Source organism: Triplophysa dalaica, chromosome 21 (genome assembly GCF_015846415.1).
Source record: "Triplophysa dalaica isolate WHDGS20190420 chromosome 21, ASM1584641v1, whole genome shotgun sequence".
NCBI lineage: Eukaryota > Metazoa > Chordata > Actinopteri > Cypriniformes > Nemacheilidae > Triplophysa > Triplophysa dalaica.
Genome location: NC_079562.1, coordinates 8,480,590 through 8,507,054, shown reverse-complemented (window position 1 = coordinate 8,507,054; position 26,465 = coordinate 8,480,590). Strand labels below are relative to the sequence as shown.

The 26,465-nt window shown below is 39.0% G+C and overlaps 2 protein-coding genes across 2 annotated transcripts in view; one reads left to right on the top strand and one right to left on the bottom strand.

The window, feature by feature from the left end:
• The first annotated feature begins 1,933 nt into the window (after nt 1–1,933).
• The window catches only part of pnp4a (purine nucleoside phosphorylase 4a), a 64,686-nt gene continuing 40,154 nt past the window's right edge, over nt 1,934–26,465 (top strand). The window contains exon 1 of the mRNA XM_056734686.1: nt 1,934–1,988. The gene's annotated coding sequence lies outside the window, so the exon portion shown is untranslated. The remainder of the gene's footprint in view (nt 1,989–26,465) is intronic.
• sox12 (SRY-box transcription factor 12) lies at nt 20,114–25,105 on the bottom strand. Its single transcript, XM_056734678.1, has 2 exons — nt 24,887–25,105; nt 20,114–24,704 (listed from the first exon to the last, which is right to left on the bottom strand). Exon 2 carries the CDS (start codon nt 24,609–24,611, stop codon nt 23,568–23,570), a length of 1,044 nt encoding a protein of 347 aa, XP_056590656.1. The 5' UTR covers nt 24,612–24,704; nt 24,887–25,105; the 3' UTR covers nt 20,114–23,567.

Sequence of the window (26,465 nt, the reverse complement as noted above, 5' to 3'; positions counted from 1 at the left end):
AGAAACAAATCCATTATGATCACAGGATGATGATCCACTAGAAACGCAATAGCCTCCCTCCTCCACCCGAGAGAGAGTTTGCCCTCATCCACAGGACTTTTAATGCTTATTAGTGAGCTACTTCCTGACAGGAGCGGACGGTCTTTAGCAGGATGCAGGATGTGGTGGGGGCTATGGTGAGGGGTGTGTGGTCATGAGTTTGTGTGTGTGTGTGTGAGTGTGTGTGTTATTATAAGAAGGAGCTCTGAGGCTTCGCTATTCACATGGGAAGTCAGTTGGGAAAATGGGCATCCAAAGTTCAACTCAATACTGACCCCTTCAAATGAATCACTGTCATTTCCTTCTCATTACACAAGGCATCAGCAGACCCTGGGATTGAGTGCAAAGCAGACACTTTTAGTTTTTTTAGAAGGATGGGGGTGAGTTGTTTGAATAATGAGTGGTGGAGTTGTGTTAAGAAATGAGAGCTTGTCTTTGGGAAAATAGTTTTGAAGCAATTTACATGCTATTAAAGATTTTTAGAAGCCTTCTGGTAATTCTGTGTTTTAATATAATTTCTGTTGTTTGTGTCTACATGAAACAAACCCTTTTCCATTGTGTGATATAATAAAATTATGTTAGGAATTTACATCTGAGTCAAGATTTCACGTCTCAATGCATAATATCTTGCATTCACTGCCATCTAGTGCTGGAGTGTGAACAGTGCACTCTGCAAGGTACGAAATGTTTGTCAGTATCAGTTTTCTTAATGAAACTTCATAAAAACTGTCTGAGATTATCCTGACATGTTTGTAAGTAAATATACATTTCTTTGTTCTGATGAACACTGAGAAATATATTTGGATTAATGCTTATAAAACCAAACAGATCTCAACACCCATTGACTACCATAGTAGGAAAAAAACAATGATAGTAAATAGTGCCCCCACAACTGTCCACTGTCCTACATTCTTCTTTTGTGTTGAACAGAACAAAAACATGATAAAGTAATTTTTCATACTATGGTAGTCAATGGGTGTTGAGATCTGTTTGGTTATAAGCATTATTCCAAATATATTTCTCACTGTTCATCACAACAAAGAAATGTATACACATTTTTTTTTTAAATTGTATTATTTATTGAACAAATAAAACATCAAAAACATAGTCACAATTAAGAGCAGAAATAAACAACAATAATTCAGAAGACAAAAAGCCAGTAAAGGGAAGTAAAATAAAAGCAAGTAAAAATAAATATGAATAAAATAAATAGACAAATAAAAATAAATACAATTAAAATTTAGCCAGGGGTAACAAAAACTTAAAATAAATTCAAGAGAGAGAGAAACGCCTTGAGACCCTTTTGGTTTTCATTATAAAAAGCTGAAATATTATACTTTGTGCACATTGTAACAGACTTTAATGCCTTGGCATTGTTAGATGAAGAGATAGTACCCAAAAACAATTAAGGTCTTTGCAAAAAATATTAAAAGACGTTTGACAGACAAAAACTTACACTTGTGTACAAAAAACTTGGCTAGAGAAATAAATAGATTTATAAGAAAAAACATGTCTTTTAGATTTTTGTCAGAATTATAAAATCCAAATAAGACATCCTTAAACATCAATGTATACACATTTTAACAACCCAGAAGTGAGTAAATGATGACACAATTTTCACTCTTGGGTGAAGTATCTCTTTACGGTATTGGACACGTGGTTTTATGAATAAGAACTACAACTACCATGAGTTTACGTGCCAGATCTGATAGTAAGCAAATAGCGTTTAACACACAATCTCGATTGAGTGTAACGGTGACTGGCAAGTAACTTATAGTTATGCAGGCTATGCTGTTTCTAGTCATAGTATTTGCACACCGGGTATGCACGAGGAAGTCCTCATGATGGCACTATTTCCACAGCAACATGGGACGCCAAAGCCACGAGCCTCCTCCCGAGAACCAAAACATTTGGATTTAAACAGATGGACCAATATGAAATAATAACAGGTACGTAGCTTGTTTTTTTAACGTGTGTTATATGTAATCCTATGTAATGTGATTGTTTAAATTCAGAAAGGGTCAAATATTCAACCAGGTGTTAATGTTTTTGCAACCAGAGTGAATCCAGATTTAAATAAATGAAGTAATCAATGAGCTCGTGAAACCTAAGGTAGCACATATGAAAGATGGGGGAGGCAGTTTTGTTTTCTTTGGGTTATGTGAGATGAGATCTTTTGCCCATTTTAGACGTCAGATTTAGATCATTTTTTTTTACATAATGTAATTTTACATTTGATTAAGCTAATCTTGCAAAAGTATGATTTTGTCTGTTTATGTGGTCTCTAAAATCTCCTGAGAAGTGTTTAACAGCTCATTTGTGTTGTAGGTCAGGTTTAAAAAAATGAAAAAGATTTTGAGTGATCTTACAGATGAGGTCACCAGTTAGCTCAAGTCCCTGATGAGATCATTGATGAGGTCACCATAAATACAATAATGATGTATCAGGAGATGGTTTTCTTTGGCATCTAAATAAAACAATACTTCGCAGTTCATCACATGGTATATCTGACACATTGCATTTAAGTGGCTGATTATAGTGTTAATACCTGTCAGCAGACTGTGGATCTAATGATTTTCTAAAGCTTGTCAGAATTAGAGTTTACTTAATAGCTTATTTTGTTGGATCCAACTCTAAGCTGTCCTTGCAGACCTGTATTCATTTAGACGAGTTCTTCAGACGTGAAGTAATAGCTTTAAATAATGGAGCACGCTGTTCACCAGGAGAATGGGAGGAAATGCAGCTCGGGCTCATTAAAGCTTAAAGTTATTCTGAAATCAAGTCGGACTTCAGAGATGTGCTGGAGCGATCAAACCCATGCAGCCGTTCCCTGATGACTCTGCTGGAAAACTCGCAGCGAAACCACAATCACTGGTGTGACGAAATCTGGATATTTTTTTTCTTCGTCAAATGCTTTTCATGTGTGCGCTGTGTATCTTTTGGCACATGATGAAAATAACTTTTATTGGCACATACTGTTATGTCCAAAAGTCTGAGAGCACTAAAAATTCTTATAAAATCTGCCTGTATTTTGCTTGGATTTAAAACAAATCTTGTATAAACGCTATATTTTCAACATATCATTTTGACTAAAAGATACATTTTTGACTGGTTTGGATTCCAGATAATCTAATGGTTTGTGTTAATCCAGCACGATTTGAGATGTTTAAAAATAGTTTTTAAAAAGTCAATCTGACTCTTCTATACAGGAGTTAACAAAAAATTGGAAAATTCCCTTTACTTTATTTTTTTGGTTTAAATTAAATTTCATATGGTCTCTCAGACTCTGGGATGGCCCCCTCTGCATCTCCTGTCAGTTCATAAGGGCTATTGTTGTCAAGTCTTTTTTATGACAGATTTTAAGTGACAGATGTTTGGTTTGTGTGTAGTGAATGATGCTGTATCAGTCAGTTTCTGTGACACTTTCAATCCAGATTGGCTCCATATATCACATCAAGGCCGACATGGGGATCAGCTCTAATCTGACGCTTCGCTGGTAGTCAAACATACACACACACACACACACACACACACACATAGGAAAAACACAGTGTATTTACTTGAAAGTGGCGTACCATGGGGGGGAATTTGACCCACATTTTCACCTCAGGGATTTTATGCGTGAATATATTTTTAAATATTGGCTTTTTATCTTACCTTAGGCACACGTTGCAAGCTTAGCTTTAAATTGAGGAAAGATGGGAGGAGATCTCTTTGAAGCCTTCCAGCTTGCGTGTCTGGTTGTCATGGTAACATCCAGTGACCTCGTCCAATTCTTTCTGTCAGTATGCACATTTGGGAGATGGGGGAGGCCTAATCAGGGTGTGTATGGGCGAACGCATGGCTCTGAGACGGCCTAGTCTGTCTGATGCCTGGTGACACTAGATAAAGCCCTGAGGAACACTTAGACACATGACATCACGCACTTGTGTATGATGAACGCTAGAAATCCCATGCACCTAGCAGAAATAAAAAAATACAATTTGTTCAGTTTCCCAATTGTAATGCATTTGTTTTTCTTAGTTCTAATAAGCAGCAAATTTCAGACACGTAGAAGCATAACTTCTTTTTATGACCTTGTTCCAGATCTCTACAAAGGATGTAGTGACCACATTGCACAGCCAGATAGTGACTGTAAAGAAAAATTGGACCAAACATCAAAACATCCAACACTTCAGCATCTCACAGGATGTGAACTTGACTCGGAGTTCAGCGGTTGCTGGCACACTCATTTGTCAGCGTGACCTTTCTTCTTCTCCATTAAGTTTCTGCAGAGGTGCCATGGCTCCCATGGTGCCGTTTAGCAATTATGGTAACATAAAAAGAAATATCTGGAGATAACTCAAAACCCATGTCCATTATCGCCAAATATGGTGCCTTCATTACCAGGACCGGGCAATCTGTTCCACATAAGAGAGCCCATTTATGTATTCAATGGTTGCGTGGCAGGTGAAATTACCTTGGCATGAGGTGAGAGAAGAACTCTCTGTAGCCGAACAAATCCGAGGCAGGGAAGTCAAACTGTTAGTTAATTAGATGAGCGGCTTCACATTAACCTTTGACATTACCTATGTAAATGTTGATGAGAGATCCTGTTTTCTCAGTACAGGTGATGGACATATGCGTGATGGCACTTGCTCTCATTATTGTCGTTGAAAGAGTTGCGTTAATGAGGTAGTGTTTAATTTACACAAGTGTTTTATTTAATTATTGCCTCCAAGCTGCTGTCTTGGTTTAAAAAATCAACCTGTTGTGTCCCATTGTACTCTAATGAATGTTTCTTTACCCTTAATTATGAAAAGCGACATCTAACTTACAATCTCTTATAATATATGTCGGGAAGCTGAAAAAAGGAAGGCAAGGCAAAAGACTGTTATATGACTCTCTTTCTTTCAACTTATACTTTACAACGTGTCACTTAAGGGCCTGTGTATATCAAGAACATTAACTATAACTATAAAGATAATGTTTTTAAAATAGTTTTAAATTGTCCATACCACAACTATAGTAAAACAACCGAAGATATTCATATTAACAAGGTGCGCCACTCAGTTATATTGAATGGCGAGGAATGCAATCCTCAATATTGGCGTTCTAGCAAAAGAAGTCCCACCTTCCAGTTAAACGAGCCAATCGTCAATCAATAAAGGCTGGGGCAGGGCTCTTGATAGGTGCTTGCCAGCCTGTGCGCATGCGCAGTAGATGGGGCAACATCAAAAAAGTGCAATTTAACACCTAAGTTATGATACAGTTCATGTCATGGTTAATTATTCTTGGAAATAAGCTGTTTAATTGTGATTTTAGAAATATCTGCCTTCCCTCATTCATGTTGATAGGACGAGGACTTGCTAGTACGTAAATAGCTGCACAGAGATGTTGCAAACATGCCCGCTGAGTGGCACGACTTAAATGGACTTTGAAACAACACAGAGGAATTCAACTGTTGGGATCACTTTCAGAATGATTTCTTTTCTAGCTTATGAATGATTATACAGGCAAACAAAACTAACAAATTTAAAGGGCTTGCGACCTTGTTATTGTCATTTAGTGCACTAATATGGTTATAATTTTAGTGATCTTTATTATTCTTGGTTTATATAGGCTTTCAGACTTTTAAAGTGTTTTGAATTGCATATACTGTATATATGTAAGTGGTGCTTGCTGAAATAATATGGTATAATGTGTTGGTTTGGTTGCAAGGGCATTGCTATCCAGTAACTGTGTGGTTGCTAGGGTGTGCTGGCTGGTTGCTAGGTGGTTGCCTACTGGTCCAAATCATTGAGTCTGATGTTTGGACCACTTCTGGGTGCTTAGCTATAAACAACTAACGATACAAATATACACTCACATTGTGGTGTAAAACTACAGAGAAATCATGATCCTAAGCTTCATTGCCGTAAGGAAATCCCAGATGGCCAGACAGTGATTCGTTTTTTGTTTAATGAGCCTTTACACTGGAAGGTACACTGTGAGTTTATATAAGCTTATTATACATGTTCGACATGAATAAACAGAGTTTTGTTGTCAGGTGAAAATTTGATCACTTAAAGTAGACAGTTTTTGGTACAGTATCATTCATTTACTTAAGTGTTCAAATCGAAATGTTAATACCTTAAAGCTCAAAGTTCAAGTACTTCACTTTCACCCCTCTTCTTCTTAGCCGACTTAAATGAAGTAACAATTTTGACCTTTAGAGGATGCTATTGTCATTAGCACAGGGCATACAGATGAACTCATTCTCTCTCTCTCTCCCTCTCTCTCGCTCCATCTGCATAGAACGCCTTTCCATTCGTAAGAAGTATAAACAGTTACAGAGGTAAAAGAGGAAAGGGAGGGATTGAGCGTGTATTTATAATGCTGCACCACCAAATGGGTTCTCCAACACAGTGGAGCGTAACTGTAAAAAGGGATTACTGTGCAGAATTCAGCCAAACACAGCCAAGAGAGTGTTGCACAGATGCTGACATTAAACAGCTTACAAACAACCCAAATTCACCAGCAGCACCCAAATCATGTGAGACTTTCAGATTTTCCTCCCAGACCTGTCAACCTAATTTTTGCAAGAGTTTAGACAAAATTTTCCTGAATAACTCACTTTATCGGAGTAGGGGTTTTTGTTCAGGATTTACTGCTCTGCTACTAAATGACATTTCGTAAAGGATTAAGGGGAACTAATTAAAACTAATTGGAAAATCTCCATCGATCCGGCCAACCAGTCCTGAGACTGATGTGATTAAAACTGTCTTCAACACCCAATCAGACAAATCAATGTCATTTTGCCAATCGGGGCCCCTAAGCAGAGTTTGAAATGCAGAATATTACCAAAATCGCTGGAAATGTTTTGGCCTGTGTAAGTAAATCCACAATACAGAAATAGACACTAGAGATATATTGTCGCCTGTGATCCATCCGTTGTCTGTATTTGGCCTCTTGCTGTTGTCCAAATCATCCCCACATGCTGCAAACCACGAACACATTGCAAGGTGAGGTCTTTTTTTAAGGTGAGGGACAGTAATTCATTACTTGTCATGACAACACTTTCAACATCTCAGTCCTGTGATAAATTAAAGGGGGATTTCAAGGGGAATGACTTGGCAACTGTGCTCATCGCTCCTAATTGTAGGCTTGTCACCCTCTATTCCACCATCCACGTGGCATTATTTCTTGCATGATACAGCTCTGTTAGCTTTTTAAATTACTCTAAGCTTCAGCGTTCTGTATCTTTCTTTATGGCTGTGTGATTGTTTGCACTTTCCGTAAATATTGCATAGTTGCAAATATTGCTTTTTATCTAAACGAACAGTTCATCCAAAAATGAAAATTTTGTTATTTACTTACGCTCAAGTTGTTCCAGACCTGTATAGATTTATTTGCTCTGTTGAACACAAAAGCAGATATTTTGAAAAATGTGGGAAACCAAAGTTTTGGGGCATCAGTTACTACCATAGTATTTTTTTCATATATAGATAGAGAACTGTTTGGTTACAAGCATTCTTCCAAATATCTTTCTTTGTGTTCAACAGATTAAAAAATATATATTGGTTTGGAACAACTTGATTAGTACATTTTGCTGATTTTGTGTTAACTATCCCTTAAGTAGGCTAATTTCTCTTTTAACCCTTCCAAAATCATAGTATATCATTTAATCTTCTCATTTTCCTTGACATACAATATAGATGTTGGCTGTTCTCAGTCTTAACCATATAACCCTGTTACACAAGTTTTTCAAATAAGGTAAGTTTCCTAAATTTGTTTTAAATGTTTTTTACGGACAATCCGAGTCATGCTGGTAATGCACGAACTGGACATCCTTTAACATTCAGTCTGAATTTCAACTTCACTCTGAATCTCAGTGAGCTCTTTAGTTGTCTGGATTGCAGTTCAGTGTTATTGGAAAAAGATGCCCTTTAGTAGCTCTGCTTATGGGGGATAAAAAAATATAACGGGGAGTAAATGAGGGGTGGGCTCTGTGGAGGAGGCTCATTTCATGGACCTATGTGTGTGTGTGTGTTGGGATTTTAGGGTGTGTCGGGAGCAGATTGCTTGTGTGCTCCCCTACTGTGTAGCTGCAGCTGCTGAACAGGAGAGGAGAGGGGAGAGATTTCCCCTTCTCATCAGAACAGGACACAGGCCAAACTACACACCCTCCCACTCTTCTCTATATGCTCCGATAGGACGGCAACTAATACACAGAGACTCAGAATGAGCTTCATTTGCCAAGTGCACACATACACACATAAACGGAATTCGTTTTTGGAGCCAAAAACAAGAAATAGAAAAATAGAAATATGTAGTATTAAAAATAAAATAACACAAATCCATTTTACATTTGCTAACACTTGTTACTGTAGCAGTACTTTATGGTTAAGAATTTAAAAGCACCCGATGTATTAAACTTCACTGTTTTAGATGACACTGGATAGCTTTGTGTGCTCTCTGAAGCACTCAATAATGACAAATCTTTTGCCATCTGCATCATTTATCTCAATTATTTATAAGTAACCCACAGCACCCCCAACCCAAAGTCATTTTCATGTCACAGATCCTCACACGACAGATCCGCAGTGCCGCGAGAGCTCAGTATTACAGTAAAACACAGGTTCCTCTCAGTCAGAAAGACAGGCCAGCGATTCAGTGGCGCGCTCGCACGCCGCTCTCATCCAACACAGAGCAAATTGTGCATGAAATTGGTTCAGAAAACATGAACTGGAACGATCCCATCTTCGGTTCTTTTTTGCCGGGTCTGCAAAAAATGTGATGGGTGTTTAATTACAAAGTATTAACACAGCACCGTTGCATGATGGGCGAGTCAGCTACCGAATGGCTCTTGCCGTAAATTACCATGTCTGAAGATTTTTGGTGAAGTTGAACGCATATGTGGCACAGATATTTCAAAAGCTAGCCAGGGCTTTCGTGGAAACTCTGCCAGTCTGCATGTTTATTGTACGGTTTTGCTTGGAATAGCATCGTAAATGACTTCACCGCATTTACATAAGAGACCAGTGATGAAATGCAGATATTTTGTAATTGAAAAGCGCAGGATGATTTGCCAGGGAAAAAAGAAAAAGCGTTGTTTTAACATTATGCAAGCAATGTTTGCTCCAGACAAGCTGTTTATTGCTTTTAAAGATCTGTTCCAGTTTAGAGGGTGCACGCTCGCAGCTTGGCAGTGCACTTGTCCTCAGCTCACGTTCTGCTCAGGTTCTCGGTGACAGAAAACCTTAATCCCCAGCTCAAATTGGATCTTTCTTTATCTACGTTTTTCACTCACAAGGATTCTGAGCTCAAGGTTACAATGTCACCCTACAGTGGAAGCAGAGGGCTGATATGCAGGAATCTAAATGATACCAGACGTAATCGGTTTCCCAAGTGCACAAGAGGCTTTGGTTGTAGCATTTACGCTTGTATTACATCCTGTGATGCTTATTGTATTAAATCCAGCAAAAGGGTTCATTGATTTTGTCAGTGCTAATTTTAGTTGCTTCGCATTTTTGAAACTTGGCTTTTTTGTACAGTCATTAAAATGTGAAAAGGTTCACACAAAGATTGTGTGATTTGCTTTGCTTGTAAATAAAAAATTCAGAAATGACCTTCTCTTGGAACCAAGTGACCAATCTGGAAAACCAACCATAGACCCAAAATCACAATAGGTTTAAGTAAAATATCAATATATAATCAAGTCATCTAAGATGTGCTGAAATAATATTTAATAAAATTCTTTTAATTTAGCTTTTACTACACTGTTAGTTAGTATTTTGTAAAGGTGAACTCCATGTCATGGACACTGTTGCGTATCCAATGTAAAGGCATATCGCAATATCATAAATCCTGATATGTATGATGTGGAATCAATGAAAGGCTGATGTAACCACACAACATAAGCTCTTTCACTTTTATAAGTATGTCACTTGCTTAAGAGTCCCAGTTTATGGAATTTAGTGACATCTAGCGGTGAGGTTGTGAATTGCAACCAATGGCTCATTACACCGCTCACCCTTTCCTTTCGAAGCATTACAGTGGCTGACACAGGATGTTTTCGCTTTTTTGTCAAAGGAGATAAAATATTTACGAAATGTGCTCTGTAGAGCAGTTTGTCCATTTCGGGCTACTGTAGAAACAACATGGAGAATTCCTGTGTATGTCATAGAAATAGATTATTCTAAGATAATGCGCTTTATTTTGTAAGGTCTCTCTGAAGACATAGTTATGTACATAATATTGCATTTCTGTCAATAGATCCTGCAAAAAAATTAATTTATGTCGGACTATATAAACAATTTCCTGTGGAATATCTTCTCTTAAAAATGAAATAAGTTAATCCAGGCTAATGTCGCACATATAAAATAAGGTAGTGACCTGTCTAGCAGGTACTCGTCATAAGGATTTAGTATTGTGGATGAGAAATCTGCCTCTCTCTAAACCTATGATGTCTTGCTGCGAGATCGAAAATCAAGAGGGTAGATGACACACATTATATAACAGCATACAGTTTTACATAAACACCTTATGTGTCCCTCTATCATCCCAAAAACTGAAAGCTCTCTTTCTGTGCTGAACTCTTCATTATTAAGGCCAGTGGAGCACTTTCAGACTCTTAAGACTCAAGCATCGTTTTTACAGAGGCTTAAACCTGGTTTAGGGAAATCCGGAGCTTGCGTTTTAGCTTAAACCTATTGAGAAAGGAGATCAATCCGACAGAGTACAAGGGATTAGCGGGGAATCAGAAAAAGCTACAAACAGCATGGGCAATAGACTCTAGTGCTAAATATCCAACCTAGTTATAACTAGGCCTGTTTAATAACAGATTTAAACAGATTTCGATATCCTTTTAAAAATAGAAAATGTGCCACTGCATCAGTAACTTTCTGTGGGAAAAGAAAGTCTCATGTAAGCTTCAGGACTACCGTTTGATGAGGTCTTTGGTATCCACAGGGAGAGAGCGTGTATTAAGAAAGAAACAAGTTGCGTAGTGTGTTTCAGAAAAAGTTGTGTGCATGACAGATAAGCTGTGGCCTACAAACCTCTCCGAGTCAGGCTTGTATCTTTAGCACCACCAGCCACCCAGGTGAAGAGGATATGTGTGTGTGTTGGGGGGGGATTTGCAAGCGTTTAAATGATCAAAACATACACGCTATCTGGTGGTGAGAGAGCGTTAAAAACCTGCCGATCCCCCAGACCTCACCTCACCAGACTGACTTTGCAGTCCTTGATGAACACACATCAACATTTCCTAAGCGCATCTGTCATCGTGCCATAAACAATTATACGCGTGTCAGAGATTCGCAGAGGTTAAATTTGTCTTGCTAAGTGCCCTTGCGATTTACTACCATGTTCTACTTTCTGGCCCAATGTATCACAGACAAAACAGTAATTATATGAATATCCACTTTTTTTTAATGTGAATTACTAGTTTTGAATGATGATAGTAGAGCGCGTTGCTTCGTCATTCATCACCGGTGTTTAGCATGTTTGTTTGTCTGTATTTCAGCATGTGTAATTTTCTGACAGCATGCGTTTGAATATTTATCTAGCATTGTGAGCCTCTGTCTGAAAATACCCTATACAGACACAAAGTCAGAGATGAAGAGGAATAACTGGGTTAGTGCCAGAAGCATGTTGCCAGATTGTATACGTCCATCCTGTTGACGCAGGACGTGAGTAGACATGTAGACAGGGAATGCTAATGTAAGAGCTACCAGCCTGTCCTTTAACATTTCCAGTCAAGTGTGATGCATTGGGACTATTTTGGGAAGTCTCTGCTTTGGAATGTAATGTATTTGAACAGTTATAGTATTAAATCATCGCTGTTGAGCGGACACCTCCCTCAAATCTCAAATTTTTTTCCCCAATTTCTTATTATTGGTCAGATTGATGTTTGTCTGTGGATTTGGCATTTGTTTAACCAATGAAAAGTATTAAAAAACGTATCCTCTGTGACAATAGTGTTAAGTGTTTTTTCCATATTTTACATGTAGTCATTTAGCAGATGCTTTTATCCAAAGTAACTTACAGAGACTTCAGGGAGCAATGAAGCAATATGTCATGCAGGAGCAATAATACAATAGGTAATAATACCATGTTACTAGATTCCTTTCCACAAAAGTCAGAACAATACCTGTTGAGAGAAAGAGAGCGGGTTCGTATTTTTTCTTCTTCTTTCATTTGCCTGTCAAGTACTCACAGAAGAGATGGGTTTTAAGTAGTTTTTGAATGTTGTGAGAGATGTGGTTGACCGGACTGAGTTGGGAAGAATGTTCCACCAGAACTGACTTTTTACTGCCCTTTTGAGAAGGCAATACAAGCTACAGCTTTCCTGTAGCTCAGTGGGCAGAGGATAGCACTAGCAACTCCAATGTCATGGGTTTGATTCAAGGGATTGCACATACTCAAATACGAATGTGTAGTATAATGGAATGTAAGTCGCTTTGGAAAAAAGCGTCTGCCAACTGCTTAAAAATTTAAAGACGCCACTTGTTTGCAGAACGCTGGGTTTTTTATGCAGTGTAGGAGAGTGTGAAAGTATGCTGGTGCAGATCTAGTGATAGTCCTGTAGGCAAGCATTAGTGACTTGAATCTGATACTGGCTTCAACCAGTAGCCAGTGGATAGAGATGAAAAGGGGTGTCACAATGAGCCCTTGGAAGTCAAGGCGTGCCGCTGCGTTCTGAACCAGCTGGAGTGGTTTAATAGCCTTTGCAGGAAGACCAGCTCAGTGAGGTAGGGTCTAACCTTTCTAGTGTTGAATAAGGCAAATTGGCATGACCGCATTATCTTTGCAATGTGATCATTGAAGGACAGCTGGTCATCAAATATGGCTCAGAGGTTGCTGGCTGTTTTGGCTCGACATGAGGAGGAAAACATGACTGGAAGCAGAAACAAAAGTGAAACTAACCTCGAGTTGTCATCACGTGGTTTATCAAGTGTCTTATTTTCCTTCGCAATTGCCGGTTAAACAAAAGAAACTTGAACTGCAATTGCAAGCGAGTTACTTCTAAACTCGTGTACAAACGTTTTTAAATCCATCGTTAACATGTCTGCTAACATGAGCTGGTGCATATATGAAATATACCAGTGCTGAATGCATTGAATGAATACTCGAGCAAGACATTATTGCAGCTTTATCTATGTGCGTAGGTGCTGACCCAATAGCGTTCGTATGTACGCAGTAATGGAGCCCTTGGTTTAAAGTGAAATTTTATTCGACTGTTTTGTTAATAAACTGTATTCAAAATAGATTGTTAAATACAGTTTTTTAATGAAATATATAACGAAATAAATATTGTTATCGATCAATATAAAAAAAAACTTTTGCCATATCGCCCAGCCCTAGCTGAAGGTGATGCTCTTTCCTCCAAGCTGAGATGTCTTCTAGGCAGGCTGCAATGCGAGCTGCTACAGTGGTGTCATGTGGGTGAAATGAGATGTAAATCTGGGTTTCGTCAGCATAACAGTGATAGGAGAAGCCGTGTGCCTGTATGATGGGTCCCAAGGATGTAGTGTACATGGAGAAAAGGAACACACCAAGCACCGATCCCTGAGGGACCCCAGTGATCATGTGTTGAGCAGTGGACAGTGAGCCCCCCCATGACACCCTGAAGGATCTACTGGAGTCGTAGGATTTGAACCAGCGGAGAGGGGTGCCTGAGATTCCTAGTGATGAAAGGGTTGCAAGCAGTATCTGGTGATTGACAGTGTCGAATGCTGCAGATAAGTCTAGCAGAATCAGGCTATTAGGATTTAGATTCATGTCTCGAAATGTAGCAGTCTTGCAGCTACAAAGTTTTTGCCTGACAGTGATGATGTTGTATATTTTCTTATTCATTTTTTCACCTGAGGCTCACATTTAATATAAGCAACACGGTCCCTGTGTCTCAATCAGCTCACTTGTTCAGTAGTCGGGGCACTGACTGGGGAGTCAGCCATATTAAGGGCTGTCTCATTCGCTAAATCTTTCCAGTGCACTGAAACGTTTGTAAAAATTCCCACAATACACCGCAAAAACCAGGGAGCATCAATGCTCCCTTACCAGAAAAAGTGCGACAAGCTGAAGATGTTTGACCAAAATCGCAGGAGCCAACTCAATGAACTTCATGAAACGCACTATAACTTTCGAAAAGACGAACTCTTATTTTATGTTATGTATAGACAAACATTGCTAGACAGGCTGGCAACAAAATCTACTGAACAGTTCAGTTTAACACTCAACCTAATTTGTGCACTGATATGTAACAGAATAATGAAAGTGTTTATCATATGTACTTCAGCCAGTATAATATTGTAACTTTATTTTAGCATTGATCGGGTTTTAGTCCCGCATGTGTTGCCATTAAACACCTTTGAGACAGAGAGAAAAGCTTTTATTTCACATAACTTACGGAAACTGTTGCCTCTGCGCGAATGCACATATACACATACTAGCGCTCTCACACATTTTGGTAAATTGGAAAGTGTTAAAAGTGAAATTGCCTCCTCAGGAAATGAAAACTGGCTCAGTTCGTGACATTTTAAGAGGAAGTTGTCATGATGTATAGCATGCTTATTATTCAATTCTACCTTTTAAACAGTTACATTTCAATTGAGTTTAATTTATATAGCGCTTTTCACAGATTTGCATTGTTCCAAAGCAGCTGTACACACATTTGCATTGTTGCATTCCTTTCTTTCCTCTTGATTTTCTTAAATATTTCTCTTTCAGATCTTTCATGTCTGTGTTTCTTGTGATCAAAATCAACGTCACGTCATATGACAGCATCACCTCACGTCTGTTCTGTTGTGTGCACCTGTCTTAACACGAAACCTAATTGAGACAGATCCATAACACATAGCCTGCTTTATAATATATGTATGCATATATGTATCTTATCACACATGTTTGTTGAATGAAATTGCATATACAAAAGATAAGACATATTTTTGGAGTATTTTGTAGAAACCAGAATCATTAGGACATAAAAATCAAATGAAATTAGAACAAAGGACATAAACGAGAATTAATGATTACTAAAAAATACAGTTTTACTAAAATTAAGCATAACAACCGACTGGAGAGATCTGACCAGTATATATAAACCGATATCAATTCTGTGTGTTTTTGAGGTGATGTGTGTCCAAGTGTGTTAGGGGCCAACTGCTTCCTCTCTAAATCTCTCATTACACTTTCCTCCTGGCACTGTTTTCTGTCCAGCTGTCTGGAGACATGGCTAAAGGGGACAAGCAGTCTAGATCTGTCCGTCTGCATGTCTCCACGGCCCCTCACATCCCTGCTTAAGAGGGTGTTGGTGCAGAAACACATGACAACCTTTGCAGAAAGCTGATTTGAAATCAACTTACCCAGCTCTAACTACACTCAAGTTCACCGTGCTTATCTCTGACCCATCTTTTCAAACTCCTTTAATGAGGAGACGAGAGAAAATAAGTTGACAATCGTCTGTTTTTAGAAGCGGTGACATGTAAAGCAGTGCAGAATCCCTTTGGACGGCTGAATCTATGTGGAGATGCTTACTCACTAGAGCAGCCTGGCGTATCTCAAGCAGTGGGGGCGAAAAAAGGTCACAGAAACAACAGAATGCAGCACGACAAAGGTGTTTTTGTCCTTTTCATGTGTGAAAGTTATTTTGACACCCTGCACCCAACCTCCCTCAGCCCTAATTCACCCGACCTGACCTTTAGTTTCCACTCGCCTTCCTAATCCCATCTCCTGCCTATCACCACATAATTGGAGGTACAGCAATTAGTGAGGTGTAATTGATCCAAGTATGGACAACGCTAGACTGACGCTGCACTTTAAAATACGGCTAATTCTTCTCCCATCTGCTGCCTGTATAAGAAAGATCGCGAGATAAATCAGCAAGGGCAGAACGGGACATTTAAGTCTCCCACTCTCAGAAAGGGTCTCGAATGCCTGCCGTTATTGTCAAATTTGACCGTACAAGCCGCTAGAAAGCCGGTTGAGGTGAAATATAAGAGTCCAATTATTCACACTGTAAAACAGCTAACTGCTTAGCCAAGCAGCCAAGGAAATTCAATAAGTTGTTCCACAGATGAGGCTTGGCTTTTACTGGACACAGATTTTGTGGGCATCCATCACAGAGCTGTGCCGTCGAACTGGTTTGCCGATATTAAATAAATGGCGTGCTCTCTCAGCAGGCTTTAAAGTGAAAGCGACACATTGTGGGATAACCTGGCATGTTGCGATTGGACAATAATGGCCACGCGTCTGTTTTTTTGCCTAGGGAGCATTATTTAAAGACCTTAGGTTTTGATTGTGGTATACTGTTGAAACGCTGGATGAAAGTTGCTGTCAGTAGTCGTGCTTATCTTCTCAAGTGCAGTATTACTTACAGGAAGGTAATGTAGCTTGCTGGTGAGAGGGAATCAAGGCCAATCTGTCAAACATCCGCTGTGGCAAATGTGTGAGACGAGTTGGTTTAAGGTAACCGTTGCTTTGATATTGATGAACTTTTTAGGTATTTGTTTTCATGTTGTGAAAAAGTAGTCGACAGGCCAGCAGTCAGTGCTATATTTCATAAAGAGAAATATCCAACTTGATTTCTGCCATAGAGTTTAAAAAACATAATTGGGCCCTTGGGCTGTCAAGGCACGATAGCTTCATTTGCATTTGCCACGGTGTGCCACATTATTCCAAACAGTACTCCGCTTCATTTTGAAAGATAATTTATAAGTAAGCTATTCGAAGGTTAATTTCCCTGGAGTATAAACACTGCGGTACATTAGAAACATTGTTCTCAGTGTTTGGTGAAAGTCATTATTTTTGCAAGATGTTTTACCATTTAACAAGTCAATATGTACACAAGTCTGTAAGGTATATTTGAGATCATTATTAAATTAACATTTATGCACATGCTTTATTGCAAAGTGATTTAATTTAAATGTAAGTTAGGTTTGCTTGTATTGCCTCTAACTTGAAAAAATTACACTTTCAAATTTAAGGTGTCACAAGATACTAGCAATGACGATAACTTTGTCCCCCCCCGAAAACCATGTGTAATAACACACAATAATAAGCAGTTGTTTAAATTTTTGCCTTAAAGGGATAGATCACCTCAAATATAAAAATTCTGTCATCATTTACTCACCCTCTTATGATTTCAAAACTGTTTGACTTTCGTTCTTTTGCAGAACACAACAGAAAGTATTTGAAAGACTTTTAACTGAATGGTTACAAAACTAATGCAGGTGAATGGGTACTTCCATTGTTTGGTTTCCAAAATTCTTTTATGTTTTAGATTATACAGTTTTACATTACAGTAAATTATGACATAAAAGACAAAATTACACAAAATAAAACAATTAAAGTTAAATTTGACTGATAGTATTGTTTGACTGATAGTATTATTATCACGATAATATCATCATCACAGTTTTGCCCACGATCATCGTGTAGTGAAAATCTGATATTGTGCTTGTTGTCATTTGTTATTATATTGTGTAGCAGTGGCACGCAGCAGGCATGCAGTGATGTTCAGAAGGGGCACAAGGGGAAAAATGAAATCATCTGTGGTCAGGACGAGCTAAACGGTTCCCTAAGTGAGAGTGGCCGTGTGGTTCTTATATGCTGTTTTAAGAGGAACCTGGAAACGCTGCGACACGTGTCACATGGACGTCTTTGCTGCGGTTTACTCATCTTATCAAATAGGAAAACTGACACAAATGAACCTAAAGCTAAAATGTTTAAATGCTTTCTACTTTATTCCAGAGTAATATGCAGGGACAACTAGGTTAGGCATTTAAGCAAAATGTGTACATACTGTCGCTATATTGCATTGCTCTGGTTGTCTAAAAGCCGAACACCATGTCTACACCGGCAAGAGACAATAGAACAAATAAGAATTAAGGATGCACGATAAATTATTTCATATCTGTATTGGCCGATAATAAAATTTAGGGAGATATATTATAGACAATAAATTATGAATCATTTCTTCTGGCAGAAAAACTTCAGGTGCATGCCGCTCATAGTAAAATACCAGTATAGCACTGTCTTTCTGTCATGATCATTCCCTTACTGTTATTAGCAAAAGATTGTTAAAGTAGTATGTAGATATTTTTGAATGTGTAAATTATAGTAACAAAAGGATATTGTTTGAAATTGCTGTTTGAATGCATTCTGTGTTGAGACCCCTTAGACTTGTGCCTAAGGAGAGCACATTTCTGGGTTTCTCTGGGAGAACATCTATGATTTGTTTATTAAATAAACTTTATAAAAAGTTTAAAAGTTAAAGAATCTTGAATTAGTGTAAAGTAGGCTTGGTACAGGATTTTCAGGGGGAAAAAAAGGTTCAGCCTCAGAAAATGATATATTACTATTTAAGTACTGTATATCAGCCACTATATGGGGTATCGGCTTCCAATGTTTAAGAATTATCGGTTATCGGGCAGGCTATAATTTGAATATTGGTGCATACCTAATAAGAACCCATCATACATTTTTTTATTTGTCCAAACTGGACGTGGCGCGATGCATCCAGTGTAGACACGGTGTAACAATGCAAAATTATCTCAATCAGTTTGCGGTGGAACTGTGAATGTTAATGGGGTTTTTTGGGGATATTCTTTATTTCACGATCGCTCGATTAGATTAATTGCACAGAAATCCCACAGTTCAGCTCTAAGCCAATATATATTTCCTCAAAGCACCGTGGATGTTTTAAACCACCGTAATAGAATTTAAATCAACACACTTTTTATCTTTCACTTACTGCGAGAGGCTTATCATAGCTTAACTGGTAAAGCGTGGTGCTTGCAACGTCAAGGTCAAAGGTTTGATTCAAGAACACCAAATACTTGAAAGTCGCTTTGGATAAAAGCATCTAGCAAAAGCTTGAATGTAAATTCAGTAGTTGTTGTGTTGGTTGTTATCGCTAATGCGTCTTCACATATGTCACGTGGGCTGAGTCTGTGTGCACGTAAAGTTACAGGACGACTGCAATCTTTCATGCCTCTGTGCTCTGACCACAAGAACATCTGCATCCTTTCTGAAACTTGCGTCACAAGCAGAGTGGGAGAAACCCGCAGCGTGAAACACACATATATGAGAGGACTGTGTCAAATACATGTTCGAAAACTGTCAAGCACGTTCTGATGGCTTGATATGCTTAATCCACATTGTAAATCATTCCCAAAAAGCAGCTTAACGTGCAAAGTCCATGTCATTCTTTTGACATATAATGTATGTTATTCAAACGCTCTGCACACTCAAACAGAAAGACAGAAAGGTCAAACGTCATCTCAAGCAGTTTATTGATGAGCGTGTCATTACAGTGATAGCGCTATCAAAATGAATTGTGCTACTCATAGTATAGCTTACTTCAGGATCTAACATACACGTGAAGATGGCAGTATTTTTACCTTTTTAACTACGCTAAAGATTCTTTTGTTTATGGAAAAAAATTGTCACTCAAACTTAGTCATTCATTTTTCTTTTATCGTGTGGTGGAAAAGCAGCAGAGGAAACAATTCAGTCATTATAGAGGTTAGAAGTACTGTTTCCTAAACAAAGAGATTGCGATCACCATGATAGCATCAATACCTCCATGGCAGTGCCATTGCTGCATGTCAAGAATAACTTAATTGTCATAAAATGAGTTAACTTTGACGTTGAAATAGATTTTAACACTTTGACATTGTTCACGCACATGACCGTGTGACGGACAGAGCCGCACTGTCTGCTAATGACATTAGGCAGGTGTTCTGGCCAATCATGTGCAAGTAACAGAATTATTGTTTTAATGTCATTACGGGTAAGCACATCAAGCTTTCAGAAACCATAATTTACTATGGATCATAGCTATTGGCTGTTGACTTGACCATTAGGAAATTAGAAAAGATAGTGTCAAACATACTGTATATGATTTGAAGTAAAATAAGTAAAAATAAAATTTTCCTTAAGAATCACAATTCACTCAATACCAAATTCCCAGAAATTGTCATCTAACAAAAAAACTTTAAACAGCACTTTACTCCGAAAAATCTAGTGAGCTACCAAGGCAGCATTGTGAGGTATTGAGACGTTCTCTCAAATACCTAATTTAGGCATAAGTTCTAAGCCAGTTTTTTCATGTGTACTTTGCAGTGATAGCAATCCCATAATGCACTTAAAAGAAGCAAAGATGATGGAATGTAAATGTTTATCTATTACAAATAACATTTTATTATTTTACCCAATGTTTTGTTGTGTTTTCTATTTTATGTTTATTAATTGTGTATCGCTTCAGTTGTTTAGCTCCATGGTATATGTCAAATTCTCTTAAAATTATTTGCATTAAATTAAAACATCCCATTTGTGTTGCTTGCTGAGTTCAGTCACTTCAATGGAGACAGACCTCAATAGGTTGTAGAACAGAGTTTACTTAAATGAAGCAACAAGGCCGTAGTTTGGTCACATATTATTTCTGTTCAAGAGTGTATCAGCTGGTTACTGAGAATCTCAAATCCTTGTCACATTCAAATGGGATCAGACCTAAAAGATTGCTAATGTTACAGTTTGTACCAAATGAAATAGCACCAGTGCTAATAATATAAATTAGCTTTGGACCTGAAAAAGCAAACAGTAAAGCTCATGATGAATGTATATACTTAATTTTGTTTAACACTGTTTTATTTTAAATCTTCTGCCAGATTCCGTATAGATCAGCTTTTTGATATAGAGCTGATCAAATGTGTCCAGCACTTCACTGGTTGCAGTTCATTGGGCTCTTGGTGATTCTGGCAGCCCGTTGACAGCAGGTTTCTGACATACATGTATTGCTCTGCGAAATCACATGCTTCACATATGACAGGTTTAGCAAAGCTGAGTCTGGCCTGTGTGAAATTAGCATTGTCCTTGGCTTTCAGTCTCACTGAACGCTATTCATTAATCGCCAGCCCAGAGCAGGAGGTGCAGACCAGATGGGTATTTTTACACCGCTTCAGTTATATACAGCTTTCTGCATTTATCACTTTGACACTAATTTGCTTGAGCCCATCTGTGATGTGTCTGCCCCATTTTCTCGTGCTTTTTCGAAAATGTTAAATATATAAATGACACAATCAGAATTGTAAGAGCCAAACAAAAATATGCTGACAGAGTGTACTTGTAAAATGCCCATTTTAGCACATTTAAATAAATGTTTTATTCACAGCTGAAAAATGCACCCAAAAGAAATATCATGGCATTTTAAAATATTTAATATTTCAAAAGGTACAACCTTGCAGGTTGACCTTCGATGCTACATACAATTATACTGCAGATCATCTACAATAACGTACAATGGCCAATCGGAGTGCACAACTTGAATAGAAGCAGATCCACAGTAGGATGATGTATTTTGTCCTGAGTCCGATTTTTTTTGTCTGCTGGTGTTGGTTCAGTGTGTAACCTGTTACAGTTTTCAATAGTGTATGTATTGTATAGAGGTTTGATTGACATCTTAATGCAAAAAAGTTGTCCCTGTGTGTGAACTTCAGTTGTGGCGATTAGATTCAGTCAGAATCTCTGTATAAATCGCAGTCCTGAAATAATTTCCCTGATGATTTTTGGAGGCCCAAGCATTTGTTTAACCTATTCGCTATCCTTGAAATGACACATGCAAACATCATTTTGGTTTTCCATAATACAACTAACCTAATTGGATCACAAATTGATGGTGTCCATCACCTGGGCCTTACAGGAATGAAAATGTCCAGTAACTTGAGATTTCTTAAATGTCCTACAACTTTGAGCATTTAAAATGCCAGCCTTTCAGCTTTTCTTTTAAAGCACTAAATCATTCTGAACTGTACATATGCGTTGAGGCATTTTCTTTCTGTTTTGTGTTCGATGAAGAAGGCCTCCTGTTTCACAGACTGTGTTTCCCTTTCCTGTCCTCGCTCATGTTTATAGACATTTCACTTTTCATTGAAGTACAGATACCTGAATTGTGTGTAATTTCATCTCATAATGTGGCATCACTTAACAGCATTTCCTAAAAACAGGTTGGTAAAACTAGTAGAAGTAGAAAAATTAAGAACTAGCTCAGTCAACTCTTTCCTACAGTAAGGAACACAGCAAGATGGAGACTATTTGTGCCTCTGTTGTCTTTGTCACAAAAGCAGTTATTTCGTGGTCCAAACAGTGTGGTTAAACCAAGAGCAAACAAACAGCAGGTCCTTTTCATTTTAGGTTCCTAACTTTCAGCTGCACAGCTTGACGCTGCATTTCCACCAGGCTTCAGGAATCGAGAAAGGATTAACAGTTTATGTAAGAAATGAACTGCAGGGTCTGTTGTCTCCTCTGTTGGTGGGAAGTAAATAATGCCAGTCTCTGAAATTACTAAGAGCTTGTTGGTGAAAGAAAGAGATGAATCCTGTCGAAAACCCAATGAGAAATCAGGCCGTCACCTCGCTTGACTTCAGATGGTTTCTCCAGGAGAGCGACACACAGATCATCACAGATGAATTACCTACGGGAGGCACTAGGACCTAGACAAGCAATCCCTGAGAGAGTCAATGGGGGCCAGCTGGCAGACACAGATTTCTCGCCCTGTTTGGGGCAGCTGCAGCCGGGCTGCAGACACAACGTGCAAACCGGTGCGTGAGGCCCCCCCCGTGCCTGCCCACCCCCAGCAGACGCTCAGTGAGCGCAGGGTCCGACCCCTGCATAAAAGCTGCATGGACAGATGCACAGTTTCCTGAAAGAACCAACCCCCATACCCCAAACCCTCTGTCCACAGTTCAAACAGTTTAGGCACAACAGACTCACACACACACCTGCACGCAGGGCCGATGGAGAGCTGCCTTTAAATCACACGTGTTCCTCAAAGTCTGCGGCAATGGCGAGGCAATGAAAGTGCTATTACCTAATTAAAGAATATGAAATGAATTATGTGCTGCCATGATTTTCTCCGCTAGGTTGCCGCATTACAGATGCTGTACCGTGTGACTTACAAGGGCTGCAGATTTTAATAAGCTTCTCATGAACGATTTTCACTAAACTTCCTTTCATCATTTGCACCCTTGGATTTTTTTATGTTAATGTACCGGCAGACACCGTATATAAAGTCGGAATCATTCATAGACACTTCTTGGACATTATTGAGATTTAGATGAAGCACAACGGCATCAATGTTATGAGCTGTCATGAAAATTACATGGCTAGATATTAAATAGATACAGATCTTCGTCTGGAACTGATCTGAGCTTTACCGCTGCCCATCAGATGCTCCGAGACATTAATGTTAGCTTTAAAACATTTATCAAGACAGCTCATAAAACTTTGTTTCCTGTCACTGAAAATTACACCCAGCTGCCTCTCAAATGTCTTTCCAAAAACGCTAAAATCGAACATTTTCCTCTCCCTTGCAGCCCTGCGTGTCTCTTAGCTAAACCAACAAGATGTGACATGCTTGGAACGGAAAAGCAATAGCACTTACGGAATTCATTGAGAAAAATAAACACATGGAAAAAGGAATCGTCCAAGTACGACATGGACCAAATGTTTTCAAGACCTCTGATTTTTCGAATTGGCAGCTATGCAGGCAGTCACATTACACTTCAGTAAGTGAACACTAGGTCTGAGATGCTGGGCACGAGCAAGTCTCCAGAAATCATTTCGTTCACCTCTGGAGTGCAGTAATCGGGAAAGTCGAAATGGGATCCTGAGTTGGCATGAAATGCTTCAAAGTCTTTGTCCAGAGTGGAGCAGTCCATAGGCATACTGTTAGATATGATATGCAAGAGTTCCTCCTCCAATTCTTCGTCTGAACAGGCCGAAGAAACTAAAGAGGAGGAGCTGGTGGAGGTCGGCGTGGAGGATCTCCCTGAGGTCGATCCCCTTGGCTTGCACAACGGGGTCTTCGGGGCAGCCTGGCAGTCTTTTTGAGAAGGGAGACTCTGGATGTTGCTGGTTTCGGAGATGGCCACTTTCTCTCTGAGTTCAGGTAATGGTTGCTGGTCCTCAGAAGAGTTTGTAGCCTGCTGGTGACGGACAAAGTGACTCGACCGGTTGTGATCATCTTGTAGCACCCCTGGACTTAAGTCTAAGTTTACATCCATTGTGTCATCGTCGCTCTCGCTGTAGCTCTTGTATTTATTGCTGTTGAAGTTCATTTTATGCTTGCGGGGTTTGATTTTGAGCCCTTTGCCGGAGAGCCCAGGAGATCTTCCTGAATGGGGCTTGCTAAATTTCAGCGGAAGCTTCTCCTCAAGTTTCACAGGGGCGATGCACTTGCTCTTCTTCCTGGGACGGTATTTGTAGTCGGGGTAATCGGCCATGTGCTTGAGACGCAACCTCTCTGCCTCTTTAATAAAGGGTATCTTTTCATAATCGGGAAGTTGCTTCCAACGTTTTCCAAGGCGCTTTGAAATCTCAGCGTTGTGCATGTCAGGCCACTGTTCCATGATCTTTCTTCTTTCAATCTGAGACCATACCATAAAAGCGTTCATCGGTCTCTTGATGTGCCCAGTAGGAGTTTTGCACCAGTTGGGGTCTTTGTTGGAGGGTACGTGTCCAAACACCTCAGCGTCATCATCTGCCGCCTCTCTGCTGGAATTGCCGTCCATGACTGATGAGTATTTGTGGCTCCTGTGCTGAACCATGATGCAGCACTGGGAATCTATTCAGTAAGTTCCCCACCGTCACCCATGACTAGACAGTCTAAGATACAGAACTCATCAATTGCTGCTCTGTTCCTTAAAGAAAAATGAAACGTCCTTATTCATCTTGAATGCAAAGTTGTTTGACCACTCTAAGAAAAAATTTGTATGCATATAGATTATATCCTAAAATATGCATTGTTTAAATTAAGTCCTTTACAAATGAGACAGCACTATAACTCAAATTCATAATAAAATGTATATAAAGACGTACTCACTGTGCAAACAAAGAGAGTCCCTTTTGTGGTACAATGCAGAGTTCTTGCTCTCCTCACATCAGCATCCTCCGTTGCAGTTGTGTTAGTAGTCAGTTGACAAACAATCTTACACTCCAAAGCCTGCCGACTGTTTTATCATTCTGTCCCGGGTAGGCTGTATGCAGACCCTCTCTCTCAGACGTGCTCTCTCTCTCTGTCACTCTCTCTATCCCTGTATGGCGTTTCTCCTCCCTGCTCCCTCTCTTTGTAGGGACGGCCCCCCGTCTGCTGTTTTATAAACCCACACTGTAAACAGCTCAACCTTACCAGACACAGTCTCCTCCCCTTCCACCCACTGCTTTCAGCCGTGCAGCGTGTGTTTGTGTGCATGTGGGTGTGTGACTGTCAGGAATGGAGGGGGGGTGAAAGTTTCCATGCAGTGAGGCGCAGCTACGGTGCAGCGGATGGAAAGAGAGAGAGAGAGAGAGAGAGAAAGAAAGATGCTAACTAAAGAGGTGTTAATACTACAAGCAAAAAACTTAAATAAGGAAAAGACCTTCAGGCCAGATTGATTGTCTGCTGTGTGTAAACTTATGTGTGATGGTACAGTAAGCACATTGAATACATGATTTCAGTGTTCTCATATTATATGTAAGTTTATGGGTGTTTGTAGGTTAAAATGGGGTTATTGTATAATATTTAAGTAATATACTAACAGGGATAGTTCACCCAAAAAAAAAAATTCTCTCATCATTTTCTCACCCTCTTGTCATTTCAAACCTGTATGACTTTATTTTGCAGAGCACAAAGATATTTTGAAGAATGTTGCTATCCAAACAATGGCGGTACTCATTGACTTGCATTGGTTTTGTGTTCATACAATAGAAGTAAATGGGTACCGCCGTTGTTTGGTTACCAACATTCTCTTTTTTTGTGTGTTGTGCGGAAGAAAGAGAGTCATAAAAGTTTGAAATGACCAGAGGGTGAGTAAGGGATGAGAATTTTTTTTAATTTTAGAGTGAACTCTTCATTTAACATATAAATGAATTAGCACAATTGTATTTCAAGTTGTTTTTGATGTAGTGTAGCATGTCACACTGCAGGTCATGTCTTCTCTTAATGAAAAAAAATACGTATCATCATTAAAATGTTATGGAACATTATAGATGATCATGATAGATTGATAGCTAAGTGGACAAACAGATATATTAGTTCCAATCCATATTTCTCCTCATCTTGGACATTGATGCAGTGGGCACTCTCTCCGTCAAGCGCCTTTCACATTCATTTCTCCAACGGTTGAAAATAAAACAAATGTAAATGAAGGTCCCTAGGGAGTACAGATAGCATCTAATAAGCCCCGCGTATTATGAACATTAAATAAAAAGATCTAAAAGCATATGCTATGACATCATTACATCTGTCCACAAAATTGATGATTAGAATGAGCTATCATTATCTCAATAGATAGAGCCACTAATGCTTCAGTGAAATATGTCAGCCGATCCATATGGCCGGCGTCACCGCATCAATACGCCATTGCATCGATACCTGCTGAAATGCCCCAAAACAGTTAATTAAAGCAGACTGTCACTAAAGT

Excerpts from the sequence above, each read along its gene's own strand:
- sox12 (XM_056734678.1), bottom strand. The coding sequence starts at position 24,611 with ATGGTTCAGCACAGGAGCCACAAATACTCATCAGTCATGGACGGCAAT.